The sequence below is a fragment of the Salmo salar genome, chromosome ssa05 (assembly GCF_905237065.1).
Source record: "Salmo salar chromosome ssa05, Ssal_v3.1, whole genome shotgun sequence".
NCBI classification, from domain to species: Eukaryota; Metazoa; Chordata; class Actinopteri; order Salmoniformes; family Salmonidae; genus Salmo; species Salmo salar.
The window spans coordinates 43,537,040-43,555,259 of record NC_059446.1 but is presented as its reverse complement, the minus strand read 5'-3'; the positions used below and the strand labels follow the sequence as shown (position 1 = coordinate 43,555,259).

The 18,220-nt window shown below is 42.2% G+C and overlaps 1 protein-coding gene across 2 annotated transcripts in view; it reads right to left on the bottom strand.

Annotated features, from left to right (window-relative positions):
- The window catches only part of LOC106604956 (LON peptidase N-terminal domain and RING finger protein 3), a 29,447-nt gene that overhangs the window by 7,784 nt on the left and 3,443 nt on the right, over nucleotides 1–18,220 (bottom strand). Inside the window, exons 1-2 of one of the 2 annotated variants that reach the window (XM_014200127.2) lie at nucleotides 4,664–5,498; nucleotides 85–203 (exon numbers count right to left, since the gene is read on the bottom strand). In XM_014200127.2, coding sequence (XP_014055602.1) covers nucleotides 85–203; nucleotides 4,664–5,315 — 771 coding nt within the window. In that variant the 5' untranslated portion in view covers nucleotides 5,316–5,498. Of the gene's footprint in view, nucleotides 1–84; nucleotides 204–4,663; nucleotides 5,499–18,220 lie in introns of those variants that run through there. The other variant, XM_014200128.2, reaches the window with a different exon arrangement.

Here is an 18,220-nt window from a genome sequence, read left to right as displayed (position 1 = left end):
CAGTAGAACAATACCATTATGTTGCATTATGACGCTCTGATGGTAGATCTAAATTCAACATGGGGGAAAAAATCTAACTCTCACCTTTGACCAAAGAGGCATGAGTTTGCATGCCATCTCTGCATCATGAAGTGCATCCTTGTAATTCCTCAGACTGGAATTGATCTGTGATCGGTTGCTGTACAGCACATGGTCCCTTGGAGCTGGAAAAAAAACAATAACATATATTTACTTGGATAGACAGAGATTTACTATGTTCCAGAACTATAAATGCACATGATATCTTGATACAAAATCATTTTGAACTATACATCGAAAACATCAAGGTCAAATTCAATAGAAATTGAAATAGAGGCTGAAACTGATCATCTATTCATTAAACCATTATTCTGTCACACAAGACCAGTTTTCTTTAGTTCACAGTGAAAATGTGCAGATTTTGGATTATTGTTGAAAGTGATTATTATTGTTGTTCAATGTTTACATATCTCATGATAAACTGTAGATTACACTATCTACCTAGAGAGTTTTCATCTGTATTTTTCGTAGCTGTCTACATACGACCACAGACTGATGCTGGCACTAAGACCGCACTGAATGAGCTGTATTCTGCCATAAGCAAACAGGAAAACGCTCACCCAGAGGTGGCGCTCCTAGTACCCGGGGACTTTAATACAAGGCAACTTAAATCCGTTTTACCAAATTTCTATCAGCATGTTAAATGTGCAACCAGAGGGAAAAAAACTCTGGACCACCTTTACTCCACACACAGAGACGCATACAAAGCTCTCCCTCGCCCTCGTTGGCAAATCTGACCATAATGCTATCCTCCTGATTCCTGCTTACGAACAAAAATTAAAGCAGGAAGCACCAGTGACTCAATCAATAAAAAAGTGGTCAGATGAAGCAGATGCTAAGCTACAGGACTGTTTTGCTAGCACAGACCGGAATATGTTCCGGGATTCCTCCGATGGCATTGAGGAGTACACCACATCAGTCATTGGCTTCATCAATAAGTGCATCGATGACGTCGTCCCCACAGTGACCGTAAGTACATACCCCGTACGTACATACCCAAACCAGAAGCCATGGATTACAGGTAACATCCGCACTGAGCTAAAGGCTAGAGCTGCCGCTTTCAAGGAGAGGGACTCTAACCCGGAAGCTTAAAAGAAATCTCGCTATGCCCTCCGATGAACCATCAAACAGGCAATGCATCAACACAGGACTAAGATCGAATCATACTACACCGGCTCTGGTGCTCGTCGGATGTGGCAGGGCTTGCAAACCATTACAGACTACAAAGGGAAGCACAGCCGAGAGCTACCCAGTGACACGAGCCTACCAGACGAGCTAAACTACTTCTATTCTCGCTTTGAGGCAAATAACACTGAAACATGCATGAGAGCACCAGCTGTCCCGGAAGACTGTGTGATCACACTCTCCGCAGCCGATGTGAGTAAGACCTTTAAACAGGTCAACATTCACAAGGCCGCAGGGCCAGACAGATTATCAGGACGTGTACCGTCTGAGTCTGTAATATCAACATGTTTTAAGCAGAGCACCATAGTCCCTGTGCCCAAGAACACTAAGGTAACCTGCCTAAATGAATACCGACCCGTAACACTCACGTCTGGAGCCAGGAAGTGCTTTGAAAGGCTGCTCATGGCTCACATCAACACCATTATCCCAGAAACCCTAGACCCACTCCAATTTGCATACCGCCCTAACAGATCCACAGATGATGCCAATCTCTATTGCACTCCACACTGCCCTTTCCCACCTGAGCAAAATGAACACCTATGTGAGAATGCTATTCATTGACTACAGCTCAGCGTTCAACGCCATAATGCCCTCAAAGCTCATCAATAAGCTAAGAACTCTGGGACTAAACACCTCCCTCTGCAACTGGATCTTGGACTTCCTGACAGGCCATCCCCAGGTGGTAAGGGTAGGTAACAACACATCCGCCACGCTGATCATCAACACAGGGGCCCCTCAGGGGTGCGTGCTCAGTCCCCTCCTGTACTCCCTGTTCACTCATGATTGCACAGCCAGGCACGACTCCAACACCATCATTAAGTTTGCCGATGACACAACAGTGGTAGGCCTGATCACCGACAACGACGAGACAGCCTATAGGGAGGAGGTCAGGGACCTGGCCGTGTGGTGCCAGGACAACAACCTCTCCCTCAACGTGATCAAGACAAAAGAGATGATTGTGGACTACAGGAAAAAGAGGAACGGAGCATTCTCATCGACGGGGCTGTAGTGGAGCAGGTTGAGAGCTTCAAGTTCCTTGGTGTCCATATCACCAACAAACTAACATGGTCCAAGCACACTAATTCAGTTGTGAAGAGGGCACGACAAAACCTTTTCCCACTCAGGAGGCTGAAAAGATTTGGCATGGGTCCTCAGATTCTCAAAAGGTTATACAGTTGTAACATCGAGAGCATCCTGACTGGTTGCATCACTGCCTGGTATGGCAACTGCTCGGCCTCCGACCGCAAGGCACTAGAGAGGGTAGTGCGTACGGCCCAGTACATCACTGGGGTCAAGATTCCTGCCATCCAGGACCTCTACACCCAGGACCTTTACACCAGGTGGTGTCAGAGGATTGCCCTAAAAATTGTCAAAGACTCCAGCCACCCTAGTCATAGACTGTTCTCTCTGCTACCACATGGCAAGCGGTACCGGAGCGCCAAGTCTAGGTCCATGAGGCTTCTAAACAGCTTCTACCCCCAAGCCATAAGACTCCTGAACATCTAATCAAATGGCTACCCAGACTATTTGCATTGCCCCCTCCCCTTTACACTGCTACTACTCTCTGTTGTTATCATCTATGCATAGTCACTTTAATAACTCTAATACATGTACAGATTACCTTAACTAACCGGTGCCCCCGCACATTTACTCTGTACCGGTACCCCCCTGTGTATAGTCTCGCTATTGTTATTTTACTGCTGCACTTTAATTACTTGCTACTTTTATTTCTTACTTTTACTCATATTTTTTTTAACTGCATTGTTGGTTAGGGGCTCATAAGTAAGAATTTTTACTGTAAGTACCGGTTGTGTTCGGGGCATGTGACTAATAACATTTTGATTTGATAATCAATAATAATATCAATGCGACACACGAGAGTGGAACCAATACTACTGTGTCTGCTGTTGAACATTTAGTACCCTTGACCTACATTTGTTTTATTGTTTTTTAGCTTAAGCAATGTTTGGTCCCCTAGCCTACATAACATCTTATTCAACCTTCACACACCCGTCTGTACGTAGGGTGATCAGTGTCAGTTTGAAAATGCAACGCTTAAATGCTCAATTGAAATGTAGAAATGATAAATGCATTTATATGTTCATATCAATGCACATGATTCATGCCACAATGAAACTGCAATGTTAAAATAAAAAAAAATTACATTTTTAATTGAAAATTGGAAACGGTAAACAGAAATTCTAAATGAAAATGGTCAACAGAAAATGTTTAATGGCTAACAGAAAATGGTAAATGCAATGTTCAAAGTGAAATGGAAAGTGGCTTTTTTCATTTTCCAACTGCCCTATTTAGCATTCTCTTTTCTCTTTCAATTTTTTAAGTGTATGCAAATTACTTCCTGGAGGCGTGAACCAGGAGAGAAACACAACACCACCATATATTGATACATCCTAGCCATGTCACACTCTCTGTGCATTGATTTTAGACTAGTGCAACCAACAGGGTTCGAACCTGGTGTCCTGTACACCAGAAGAACATATGAGCCTCCTAAGCCAAAGCTGAGGTGGTTCAGATACCACACATACATGATGAGTAGGCCTAACCTTACCTGAGACATGAAGAGTTGCATTGGCTCCCAGAGTCAATGCCTAGGCTTCAGCTTAGTGGGCCTATGCTTTTTTGGTGTGCAGAAAACCTGGGTTCGCACCCTGTGTGTTGGTTACGCTAGTCTCAAATCAATGTACAGCATGGCATGGCTAGGGTGAACTACTACATGGGGGTGTGGTGTTGCTCTGCTGGTTCATGCCTCCAATAAGTAATTTGCATACACTTTGACATTGTTCATTGAAAAGATCATTCTTAATTGGGTAGTTGACAGATTAAAATATCCATTTCAATTTCACTATGTAGATTGCATTTACGAATTTCTGTTTACCATTTGGCTTTTTCCATTTACCATGTTTATTTAGAATCTGTTTACCATTTACAATTTTCCTTTAACCATTTTCGATTTTCATTTAAAACTGAAATGTAATTGTGGCATGAATCATGCGCACTGATATGAAAATAAAAATTGATTTATTATTTCACATTCCTATTAAGCAGTTTCGAACTGGCCCTAATCACCCTCCATACATCTGCCCATGTATTTCATAAGCATGAATCTCTCTGAATTAAGAGGATAATTATAGCCTAGTAATAAACATGATACATTGTTATAATAATTTCCCAACTGAATTGTTACAATGTAGAGCAGTTTACGCCACGCGGAAGTTACATCACACACCTGCTGATTCAGCTGTCAATTAAACCAGCCCATGTACGCACTGGAAACAGTAGCCTAAATGCTGTTGCAACATTGCATAAGATAAAAGGCCATCCATTTCAAGTGTTTAATTGCATTTCGAATTAGTTTAAATGAAAAGTTAAAATACCATACCTATTTGTATTGCTTCGTTGTATTTTTCCAAAGCAGCATCCATTATTTTCTCTGAATATAGTCCATTCCCCTCACGTCTCAGATTAACAGCAAGTAATTGAGTTGGAAACCACTTTGACAACAAGTTACTAAGAACAACATTAACTCTATAATTGTCCACATCATTGAGTTTGGTGTGCCTACTGTCATTACATTCTTTGCAGCAGACAGGCATTTTTTCTCTGTCCAGGCACTTTTTGCAAAAGCAGTGTCCACAAGGCAAGGTAACTGGCTCGTATAGAAATCCATAACATATTTTGCAGGTAAATGCATCATATCCAACGCAATCAGAGTGCGTCTCCTGTCTGTTGTTTTGACTGTCTGTCCCATCTTGTCTTTTAATACTGTTAGAGAGATATTCAATAAGATTATCCAGATGGACTGGTCGTAGTCTCTCGATTTCAGCGGCTTTTCGGTAGATATCGAAGGCATCGGTCAATTTACCAGCAAATGCCAGGGCATCGGCCCGTTTCACTAAGAGATGTTGCTGCGTACTAGGGTCGCAGAGGTGCAGCAGTTGGCATTCGTATATGTCCGCCGCGAGCCCGAAGTTTTTAGATTGAAAGGCTTCTGCCGCAAGAAGCAGCATACAATCGGTACTATCCGTTCCCATAATGATTGCGGTTGTGTAGTATAGTCGCTAAATTAATCTTCCCTTTTAGTAGTAACAGGTCGATTTCTATTTATCTTATTTTCTGAGGTCTTCTCTCCCTGTTCAACTCACTATTTTGAGACGATATCAGAACACCATTAATGATACTATCGTTGTAAAAAATACAAATCTTACGTAAACTGTGTCATGTGACCAGGGTCAGATGTTCCAATTGGACCCTGTTACCTAATAATTCAGTTGTAAAACAGAAAGCGTCTGGTCTGTGGATAGAAGTTGGGAAATGTCCTGAAATGGGAATAATGCTTAATTAAAATGTAGGCGTGGCGGCATATTATAATATTTTGGAGTGTGGTTTCCTCCCAGCTCTTTTTGAGTGTCATTCCAGTTTATCTAATTTGTTGTGTAATGCCATTACATGTTAAATAAATATGACTATGGTCAGTGTCTTGTGAAATTATATATAGTAATGTGTCAATGGAGAACTGTTGTCTAAAACGGTTGTTCTCAATTCTCTCTGCAGGGACCCCCAGACATTCCAGAACAAGTACACCTGATTCAACTTGTGAATTGACACAATAATAACGTCTATGGAATTGTAATAATATAATATGGCTAACCAGAATAAAAAAACTGTATGGTTCATCAAAAGGTTATTTGTAGAACGTTTGAGATTGAGAAACCATTAAAAAGGGTTCATTATAGCACCAAAAAGGGTTCTAAACAGCACCAAAAAGGCTTGTAACGATAGCAGAACCCTTTTTGGTGCTATATAAAACCTTTTATAATGGTTCTTTATAGAACCTGAGGAAAATGTTCTTTATGGCAACATAAATGTTCAATGTAGAACCTTTTGAACATGGTTCTTTATAGAACCTTAAAAAAAGTTTCTACAGTGCATTTGGCAAGTATTCAGACCCCTTCCCTTTTTCCAAATTTTGTTACGTTACAGCCTTATTCTAAAATAAAGTGAATACATTTTTTCCCCTCATCAATCGACACACAATACCCCATAATGACAAAGCGAAAACAGGTTTTTAGAAATGTTAAAAAACAGAAATACCTTATTTACATAAGTATTCAGACCCTTTGCTATGAGACTCAAAATTGATCTCAGGTGCATAATGTTTCCATTGATCATCCTTGAGATGTTTCTACAACTTGATTGGAGTCTACCTGTGGAAAATGCTATTGATTGGACATGATTTGTAAAGTCACACACCTGTCTATATAAGGTCCCACAGTTGACAGTGCATGTCAGAGCAAAAATCAAGCCATGAGGTTGAAGGAATTGTCCATTGAGCTCCAAGACAGGGTTGTGTTGATGCACAGATCTGGGGAAGGGTACCAACAAATTTATGCAGCATTCAAGTTCCCCATGAACACAGTGGCCTCCATCATTCTAATATAAAATATGTTTGGAACTACCAAGACTCTTCCTAGACCTGGCCACCCAACCAAACTGAGCAATTGGGGGAGAAGGGCCTTGGTCAGGGAGGTGACCAAGAACCCGATGGTCACTCTGGTAGAGCTCCAGAGTTCCTCTGTGGAGATGGGAGAACCTTCCAGAAGGACAGCCATCTCTGCATCACTCCACCAATCAGGCCTTTATGGTAGAGTGGCCAGACGGAAGCCACTCCTCAGTAGAAGGCACATGACAGCCCACATGACAGCCCGCTTGGAGGACTCTCAGACCATGACAAACAAGATTCTCTGGTCTGATGAAACCAAGATTGAACTCTTTGGCCTGAATGCCAAGCGTCACGTCTTGAGGAAACCTGGCACCATTCCTACGGTAAAGCATGGTGGTGGCAGCATCATGCTGTGGAGATGTTTTTCAGCGGCAAGGACTGGGAGACTAGTCAGGATCGACGGAGAGATGAACGGAGCAAAGTACAGAGAAATCCTTGGTGCAAACCTGCTCCGGTGCCCTCAGGACCTCAGAATGGGGCAAAGGTTCACCTTCCAACAGGACAACAACCCTAAGCACACAGCCACGGCAATGCAGGAGTGGCTTTGGGACAAGTCTCTGAATGTCCTTGAGTGGCCCAGCCAGGGCCCGTACTTGAACCTGATCAAACATCTCTGGAAATAGCTGTGCAGCGATGCTCCCAGTCCAACCTGACAGAGCTTGAGAGGGTCTGCAGAGAAGAATGGGAGAAACTCCCCAAATACAGGTGTTCCAAGCTTGTAGCATCATACCCAAGAAGACTCTAGGCTGTAATCGCTGCCAAAGGTTCTTCAACAAAGTACTGAGTAAAGGGTCTGAATACTTATGTTAATGTGCTATTTCATTTATTTATTTTAAATTGCGTTTTTTACTTTGTCATTATGGGGAATTGGGTGTAGATTGCAGAGGGGAAAAAACAATTTTATCCATTTTAGAATAAGGCTGTAACGTAACAAAATGTGGAAAAAGTCAAGCGGTCTGAATACTTTCCCAATGCACTGTACTTCTATTCATGAAGCTGTCTGCTGCCTGAGGAAATTTTGTGATTAGACAGAGCATCGGGATAAAACATTATATTTTCTGCCTGAGCATGATGCTGTTTACCGGAAATTATCTTGTGACCAGAACAAAACTACTTATTTTACTCGACTAGAGATTAAAATAAATGGTGTTTCTTTGAAAAGATGGGTCTGGCAGACATGAAAAATACATAAAAGGAAAAGGATCCACAGACACAGAGGCTGATTGTCTTTATTTGCAATGCTGTCTGCCATGGTTAACACAAACGCAGAACATTAAACACTACCTACAGTATCACAGTGAGATCAATGAGCTGACATATGGAATTGTTTTAAGATGGTCATATTATGGATCAGGTGACTACCTCATGAAGCTGTTGAGAGAATGTCAAGAGTGTGCAAAGCTGTCATCAAGGCAAATGGTAGCTAAAATAGATTTTGATTTGTTTAACACTTTTTGGGTTACTGCATGATTCCATATGTGTTATTTCATAGTTTTGATATCTTCACTATTATTGTACAATGTAGAAAATAGTTAAAATAAAGAAAAACCATTGAATGAAAAACTTTTGACTGGTAGTGCATATATATATATTTATATATTAATTACACATATTTAACCTCTTTTTTTGGGTAGGCACAAAACGTTCATACTTCCATTCGTTTTTTTTTTACCGGTACAGGTTATTTAGAAGAATGTTTGGGGGTCATAGAGCAAACCTGAGAACACCAACCGTTTGTAACCCAAGCGGTTCGGACGCTACCAAACATAAGTTGGCTCATCGACACCGGTGCGTCAATCGAAACTTGAGGTTAACTGGGGATTGGTCAAAATTTGCGCACTAGATACAGTATAGGGATAGGGTGACATTTGGGACACACACCATCTGTTGATGAAGCCACCTGAAACCAAAGGCTGCATAGCAATTGTCCATTCCTCTCCTCATGGATATCCAAGCATTGGATAGGTGTAAACATTGGCTTGAGCTACTTCACATCATTGTTATTAAATCCCTGAGATTAAAATAAATGTGCAAGTCCAAACTTTGGGAAACAGTGGATATGCAGCCAATGTTAATGGTCACACACCTTTAAGTCATTAGTAAAAGGGGGGTATTCTATAAAAGGTCAAATCATTGACAAGTTGTTGCAGTGTAAGGTGGGACAATGGATCAAGAGCTGTATACGTGTATTATAGACTTTTCCAGAAAATTGTGGTAAACAGCGCCACACTAAGGCAGACAACTGGAATGTTCTATTCTCAGCCAGGCCCATCTCTTCAAAGGAAACACCATTCAATTATATTTCTAATGTATTCCAAACACTGGTGGTAACCAGATTATCTAAATAATTTAGGTAGTAAACAATGCCCCACTGGTATGTTCTATTGCGAACTGTCTGGGACCTGTTGTTGTTTCCCTGTTTAGGCCTACTACTGTAAAATTAGAGGCTTTTCTCCATATTCAAACGTGTTCAGTGCAACATGCCAAGCTCTCTGCCCACTGGGGGCGTGGTTTACTAAACACGGTTTCGAATAAGCGCTGGCTGGTATCGTCGTATTCCAACGGCTCGAGTTATACTACTACACCGGCTATAAACTGGGTATAGCCTAGCTGAGGAACGCTCAATTCCGTTCTCTTATATCGAGTTGAGTTTTGATGACTGGTAGCGGGATTTACTATCAACAAATTGAGTCCTCTTTCTGGGACTCACCCACAAACAGGACCAAGCCTGGCCTGTTGAGGAGTGACGGACTCCATCCTAGCTGGAAGGGTGCTCTCATCTTATCTACGAACATAGACAGGGCTCTAACTCCCTTAGCTCCACAATGAAATAGGGTGCAGGCCAGGCTGCCAGCTTAGTGGAGTCTGCCTCTAGCACAGTCAGTGTAGTCAGCTCAGCTATCCCCATTGAGACCGTGTCTGTGCCTCGACCTAGGTTGGGCAAAACTAAAGATGGCGGTGTTCGCTTTAGCAATCTCACTAGAATAAAGACCTCCTCCATTCCTGCCATTATTGAAAGAGATCGTGATACCTCACATCTCAAAATAGGGTTACTTAATGTTAGATCCCTCACCTCAAAGGCAGTTATAGTCAATGAACTAATCACTGATCATAATCTTGATGTGATTGGTCTGACTGAAACATGGCTTAAGCCTGATGAATTTACTGTGTTAAATGAGGCCTCACTTCCTGGTTACTCTAGTGAATATATCCCCCGAGCATCCCGCAAAGGCGAAGGTGTTGCTAACATTTACGATAGCAAATTTCAATTTACAAAAAAAACCCCCGCAGTTTTCGTCTTTTGAGCTTCTAGTCATGAATCTATGCAGCCTACTCAATCACTTTTTATAGTTACTGTTTACAGGCCTCCTGGGCCATATACAGCGTTCCTTACTGAGTTCCCTGAATTCCTATCGGACCTTGTAGTCATAGCAGATAATATTCACATTTTTGGTGACTTTAATATTCTTATGGAAAAGTCCACAGACCCACTCCTAAAAGGCTTTCGGAGCCATCATCGACTCAGTGGGTTTTGTCCAACATGTCTCCGGACCTACTCACTGCCACAGTCATACTCTGGACCTAGTTTTGTCCCATGGAATAAATGTTGTGGATCTGAATGTTTTTCCTCATAATCCTGGACTATAGGACCACCATTTTATTACATTTGCAATCGCAACAAATAATCTGCTCAGACCCCAACCAAGGAGCATCAAAAAGTCGTGCTATAAATTCTCAGACAACCCAAAGATTCCTTGATGCCCTTCCAGACTCCCTCTGCCTACCCAAGGACGTCAGAGGACAAAAATCAGTTAACCACCTAACTGAGAAACTCAATTTAACCTTGCGCAATACCCTTAATGCAGTTGCACCCCTAAAAAATAAAAACATTTGTCATAAGAAACTAGCTCTCTGGTATACAGAAAATACCCTAGCTCCGAAACAAGCTTCCAGAAAATTGGAATGGAAATGGCGCCACACCAAACTGGAAGTCTTCCGACTAGCTTGGAAAGACAGTACCGTGCAGTATCAAAGAGCCCTCACTTTTTATTTGATTTATTTCACCTTTATTTAACCAGGTAGGCAAGTTGAGAACAAGTTCTCATTTACAACTGCGACCTGGCCAAGATAAAGCAACGCAGTCTGACACAGACAACAACACAGAGTTACACATGGAGTAAACAAACAAGCCAATAACACAATAAACAAGTCAATGATACAGTAGATAAAAGAAAGTCTATATACAGTGTGTGCAAAAGACATGAGGAGGTAGGCAATAAATGGGCCATAGGAGCAAATAATTACAATTTAGCATATTAACACTGGAGTGATAAATGAGCATATGATGATGTGCATGTAGAGATACAGGTGTGCAAAAGAGCAGAAAAGTAAATAAAATAAAAACAGTAAGGGGATGAGGTAGGTAGATAGTCCATCTGTACATTGCCCACCCTATGTACAGCTGCAGCGATCGGTTAGCTGCTCAGATAGCTGATGTTTAAAGTTGGTGAGGGAAATAAAAGTCGCCAACTTCAGCGATTTTTGCAATTCGTTCCAGTCACTGGCAACAGAGAACTGGAATGAAAGGCGGCCAAATGAGGTGTTGGCTTTGGGGATGATCAGTGAGATAAACCTGCTGGAACGTGTGCTACGGGTGAGTGTTGTTATCGTGACCAGTGAACTGAGATAAGGTGGAGCTTTACCAAGCATAGACTTATAGATGACTTGGAGCCAGTGGGTCTGGCGACGAATATGTAGCGAGGGCCAGCCGACTAGAGCATACAGGTCGCAGTGGTGGGTGGTATAAGGTGATTTGGTAACAAAACGGACGGCACTGTGATAGACTGCATCCAATTTGCTGAGTAGAGTATAGGAAGCTATTTTGTAAATGATGTCGCCGAAGTCGAGGATCGGTAGGATAGTCAGTTTTACTAGGGTAAGTTCGGCGGCGTGAGTGAAGGAGGCTTTGTTGCGAAATAGAAAGCCGATTCTAGATTTGATTTTGGATTGGAGATGTTTAATATGAGTCTGGAAGGAGAGTTTACAGTCTAACCAGACACCTAGGTATTTGTAGTGGTCCACATATTCTAGGTCGGAACCGTCCAGGGTGGTGATGCTAGTCGGGCGGGCGGGTGCGGGCAGCGAACGGTTGAAAAGCATGCATTTGGTTTTACTATTGTTTAAGAGCAGTTGGAGGCCACGGAAGGAGTGTTGTATGGCATTGAAGCTCGTTTGGAGGTCAGTTAGCACAGTGTCCAAGGAAGGGCCAGACGTATACAGAATGGTGTCGTCTGGGAATCAGGGAATCGCCCGCAGCAAGAGCGACATCATTGATATATTCAGAGAAAAGAGTCAGGCCCGAGAATTGAACCCTCCGGTACCCCCATAGAGACTGCCAGAGGTCCGGACAATATGCCCTCCAATTTGACACACTGAACTCTTTCTGCAAAGTAGTTGGTGAACCAGGCGAGGCAGTTGTTAGAAAAACCAAGGCTATTGAGTCTGCCGATAAGAATACGGTGATTGACAGAGTCAAAAGACTTGGCCAGGTCGATGAAGACGGCTGCACAGTACTGTCTTTTATCAATGGCGGTTATGATATCATTTAGTACCTTGAGCGTGGCTGAGGTGCACCCGTGACCGGCTCGGAAACCGGATTGCACAGCGGAGAAGGTACGGTGGGATTCAAAATGGTCAGGGATAGGGGCAGTATTTTCATGGCCGGATGAAAAACGTACCCAAATTAAACTGCCTACTACTCGGGCCCAGGAGATAGGATATGCATAGTATCAGTGGATTTGGATAGAAAACACTCTGAAGTTTCTAAAACTGTTTGAATGATGTCTGTGAGTATAACAGAACTCATATGGCAGGCAAAAACCTGAGAGAAATCCAACCAGGAAGTGGAAAATCTGAGGTTGTAGTTTTGTCAAGTGATTGCCTTGACTGTATACAGTGACTATGGGTTCATTTTGCACTTCCTAAAGCTTTCACTAGATGCCAATAGTCTTTAGAACGTTGTTTGAAGATTCTATGGTGAATTTGAAGGGAATAACAGCCCAAGGAAGTAGGTGTCCCATTATAAGGCATGAGCTCAGTCACGCGCAAGGACTTGGAAGCGAGCTGAGTTCATATTCACTCCTAAAGAGAACGGATAGGTCCGGTTGGAATTTTATTGAAGATATGTTAAAAACAACCTAAAAATTGATTCTATACATCGTTTGACATGTTTCTACAAACTGTAGTATAACTTTGACTTTTCGTCTCGACTAAGTAAGCATGCGCGTTGTGGATTTGGATAGTGAACCTAACGCGCGAACAAAATTTGCTAGTTGTTGGTGTCTTCTGGGCTGTACTCAGATTACTGCAAATTGTGCTTTCGCCGTGAACCTTTCTTGAAATCTGACAAAGCGATTACATTTAGGAGAAGTGTATCTATAATTCTCTGCATAACACTTCTATATTGATCAAAGTTTATGAGTATTTCTGTAATATGTGTGCTCATTGTGCTCATTCACCAGATGGTTTGGAGCCAAACATTTCTGAACATTACGCGCCAATGTAAAATGGGTTTTTTGGATATAAATATGAACTTTATCGAGCAAAACATGCATGTATTGTGTAACATGAAGTCCTATGAGTGCCATCTGATGAAGATCATCAAAGGTTAGTGAATATTTTAGCTGTACGTTTGGTTTATGTGATGCATCTAGTTGCTTGGAAAATGGCTGTGTGGTTTTTCTTGTGAAGTTTATGTCCTAACATAATCTAATTTTATGCTTTCACCGTAAAGCCTTTTTGAAATCGGACAATGTGGTTGGATTAACGAGAGTCTTATCTTTAAAATGGTGTAAAATAGTATATTGCTTGAGAAAATGGAATTATGAGATTTTAGCTGTTTTTAATTTGGCGCTCTGATTTTCCACTGGTTGTTGTCAAAATCAATCCCGTTAACGGGATTAGAGCACGCAGGGGTCTTTAAGAGGTTTTTAACTTGGCTTTCGAAGACTTTGGATAGGCAGGGCAGGATGGAAATAGGTCTGTAACAGTTTGGGTCTAGGGTGTCACCCCCTTTGAAGAGGGGGATGACCGCGGCAGCTTTCCCATCTTCAGGGATCTCGGACAATGCGAAAGAGAGGTTGAACAGACTGGTAATAGGGGTTGCAACAATGGCAGTGGATTGTTTTAGAAAGAGAGGGTCCAGATTATCTAACCCAGCTGATTTGTACGGGTCCAGGTTCAGGTTTTGCAGCTCTTTCACTGCTGCTCGATCATCCTAATTTTCAGACCTAATTGAGGAAAATAAGAACAATCCAAAATGTATTTTTGATACTGTCGCAAAGCTAACTAAAAAGCAGCATTCCCCAAGAGAGGATGGCTTTCACTTCAGCAGTAACAAATTCATGAACTTCTTTGAGGAAAAGATCATGATCATTAGAAAGCAAATGACAGACTCCTCTTTAAATATGCGTATTCCTCCAAATCTCATTTGTCCTGAGTCTGCACAACTCTGCCAGGACCTAGGATCAAGGGAGACCCTCAAGTGTTTTAGTACTATATCTCTTGACACAATGATGAAAATAATAATGGCCTCTAAACCTTCAAGCTGCATACTGGACCCTATTCCAACTAAACTACTGAAAGCGCTGCTTCCTGTGCTTGGCCCTCCTATGTTGAACGAACATAATAAATGGCTCTCTATCCACCGGATGTGTACCAAACTCACTAAAAGTGGCAGTAATAAAGCCTCTCTTGAAAAAGCCAAACTTTTACCCAGAAAATATTTAAAAAACTATCGGCCTATATCAAATCTCCCATTCCTCTCAAAAATGTTAGAAAAAGCTGTTGCGCAGCAACTCACTGCCTTCCTGAAGACAAACAATGTATACGAAATGCTTCAGTCTGGTTTTAGACCCCATCATAGCACTGAGTCTGCACTTGTGAAGGTGGTAAATTACCTTTTAATGGCGTCAGACCGAGGCTCTGCATCTGTCCTCGTGCTCCTAGACCTTAGTGCTGCTTTTGATACCATCGATCACCACATTCTTTTGGAGAGATTGGAAACCCAAATCGGTCTACACGGACAAGTTCTGGCATGGTTTAGATCTTATCTGTCGGGAAGATATTGGTTTGTCTGTGTGAATGGTTTGTCCTCTGACAAATCAACTGTAAATTTCGGTGTTCCTCAAGGTTCCATTTTAGGACCACTATTGTTTTCACTATATATTTTACCTCTTGGGGATGTCCTTCGAAAACATAATGTTAACTTTCACTGCTATGCGGATGACACACAGCTATACATGTCAATGAAACATCGTGAAGCCCCAAAATTGCCCTCACTGGAAGCCTGTGTTTCAGACATAAAGAAGTGGATGGCTGCAAACATTCTACTTTTAAACTCGGACAAAACAGAGATGCTTGTTCTAGGTCCCAAGAAACAAAGAGATCTTCTGTTGAATCTGACAATTAATCTTGATGGTTGTACAGTCGTCTCAAAATAAAACTGTGAAGGACCTCGGCGTTACTCTGGACCCTGATCTCTCTTTTGACGAACATATCAAGATTGTTTCAAGGACAGCTTTTTCCCATCTGCGTAACATTGCAGAGATAAGACATTTTCTGTCCAAAATTGATGCAGAAAAATGTATCCATGCTTTTGTCACTTCTAGGTTAGACTACTACAATGCTCTACTTTCCGGCTACCTGGATAAAGTACTAAATAAACTTCAGTTAGTGCTAAATACGGCTGCTAGAATCCTGACTAGAACCCAAAAAATGTAATCATATTACTCCAGTGCTAGCCTCCCTACACTGGCTTCCTGTTTTAGGCAAGGGCTGATTTCAAGGTTTTACTGCTAACCTACAAAGCATTACATGGGCTTGCTCCTACCTATCTTTCCGATTTGGTCCTGCCGTACATACCTACACGTACGCTACGGTCACAAGACGCAGGCCTCCTAATTGTCCCTAGAATTTCTAAGCAAACAGCTGGAGGCAGGGCTTTCTCCTATAGAGCTCCATTTTTATGGAATGGTCTGCCTACCCATGTGAGAGACGCAGACTCGGTCTCAATCTTTAAGTCTTTATTGAAGACTCATCTCTTCAGTAGTTCTTATGATTGAGTGTAGTCTGGCCCAGGAGTGTGAAGGTGAATGGAAAGGCACTGGAGCAACAAACCACCCTTGCTGTCTCTGCCTAGCCGGTTCCCCTCTCTCCACTGGGATTCTCTGCCTCTAACCCTATTACAGGGGCTGAGTCACTGGCTTACTGGTGCTCTTCCATGCCGTCCCTAGGAGGTGTGCGTCACTTGAGTGGGTTGAGTCACTGACGTGGTCTTCCTGTCTGAGTTGGCGCCCCCCCTTGGGTTGTGCGTGGCGGAGATCTTTGTGGGCAATACTCGGCCTTGTCTCAGGATGGTAAGTTGGTGGTTGAAGATATCCCTCTAGTGGTGTGGGGGCTGTGCTTTGGCAAAGTGGGTGGGGTTATATCCTATCTGTTTGGCCCTGTCCGGGGGTATCATCGGATGGGGCCACAGTGTCTCCTGACCCCTCCTGTCTCAGCCTTCAGTATTTATGCTGCAGTAGTTTATGTGTCGGGGGGCTAGGGTCAGTCTGTTATATCTGGAGTATTTCTCCAGCGTCCTGTGTGAATTTAAGTATGCTCTCTCTAATTCTCTCTCTCTCTCTTGGGGGACCTGAGCCCTAGGACCATGCCTCAGGACTACCTGGCATGATGACTCCTTGCTGTCCCCAGTCCACCTGGCTGTGCTGCTGCTCCAGTTTCAACTGTTCTGCCTGCGGCTATGGAACCCTGACCTGTTCACCAGACGTGCTACCTGTCCCAGACCTGCTGTTTTCAACTCTCTAGATACAGCAGGAGCGGTAGAGATACTCTCAATGATCGGCTATGAAAAGCCAACTGACATTTACTCCTGAGGTGCTGACCTGTTGCACCCTCGACAACTACTGTGATTATTATTATTTGACCATGCTGGTCATTTATGAACATTTGAACATCTTGGCCATGTTCTGTTATAATCTCCACCCGGCACAGCCAGAAGAGGACTGGCCACCCCTCATAGCCTGGTTCCTCTATAGTTTTTTTCCTATGTTTTGGCCATTCTAGAGTTTTTCCTAGCCACTGTGTTTCTACACCTGCATTGCTTGCTGTTTGGGGTTTTAGGCTGGGTTTCTGTACGGCACTTTGAGATATCAGCTGATGTAAGAAGGGCTATATAAATACATTTGATTTGAGACACCATCAGTTGATTCTTGTAAAAATGTCAATTCTGAAAACGCTTACCTGTACCCCGTTTGTCCTATTAAATTTCGGTCCTTCCTCTGGGTGCTGAAATTCATTTTTTAATAAAATATTTGCGCGAATACAATCACTGACTTTTCCCTTCTTGCTCGTAGGGTAGAACGGGGATGGTCGTAATACTTTTCACCTTTTCGTCAGTTTTCAGAGATTGTTTAAGGTAGTGTATTCAAAACTTGATTACAAACAACCTACATCTGTCCTTTACAAATTGGTGTGGTTATTATATACAGTGCCTTTGGGAAGTATTCAGACTTATTGACTTTTTCTACATTTTGTTATGTTACCCAATTTTGTTTAATTGATACCCGATTAAATTAATAATGTAACAATTAACTAATTAGGAATTTGGGGCACCAGGAGAGCGGTTGTTTAAGGAGTTACCATCTCCTGAATTAATCTCTAAAGGTCATTACCTATCACATCCATAAAACAATCAACGTAGTAATCATAACCTCATATCATATCATCATTCTCATAACCTCCTGCATCTGCAAAAACCCCAGCCTTACTTATGATTCAGTACTAGACAAATTGGTTTAATTATTTATTTACTAGCTAACTAAATAATAACACAGGATAAACATACAGACTTAATACATGAGAATAGGTCCCTAGCGGACTGACACAACCTATGGTGGCTTGTTACAAAGGAGATGGACAGGGAGGAAGAGAGAGGGAAAGAGACACTTACCGTTGATACATTTTAGAAACTATTCTCACAGTAATCATATACTTTGAAAATGAACCGCCGCATGTTTGGAGTAAGAAATCATGAATGTATTTACGTTTAACCTTCCTGGGCGAGGTGAAGAATTATAGATACAGAACTCCTTTATGCAATCGCGGTGTCAGATTTTAAAATAGCTTTTCGGCGAAAGCATATTTTGCAATATTCTGAGTACATAACCCGGCTGTCACGGCTAGCTATTTTGACACCCGCCAAGTTTGGCCCTCACCAAACTCAGAATTACTATTAGAAAAATTGGATTACCTTTGCTGTTCTTCGTCAGAATGCACTCCCAGGACTTCTACTTCAACAACAAATGTTGTTTTGGTTCCAAATAATCCATAGTTATATCCAAATACCTCTTTTGTTCGTGCGTTCAGGTCACTATC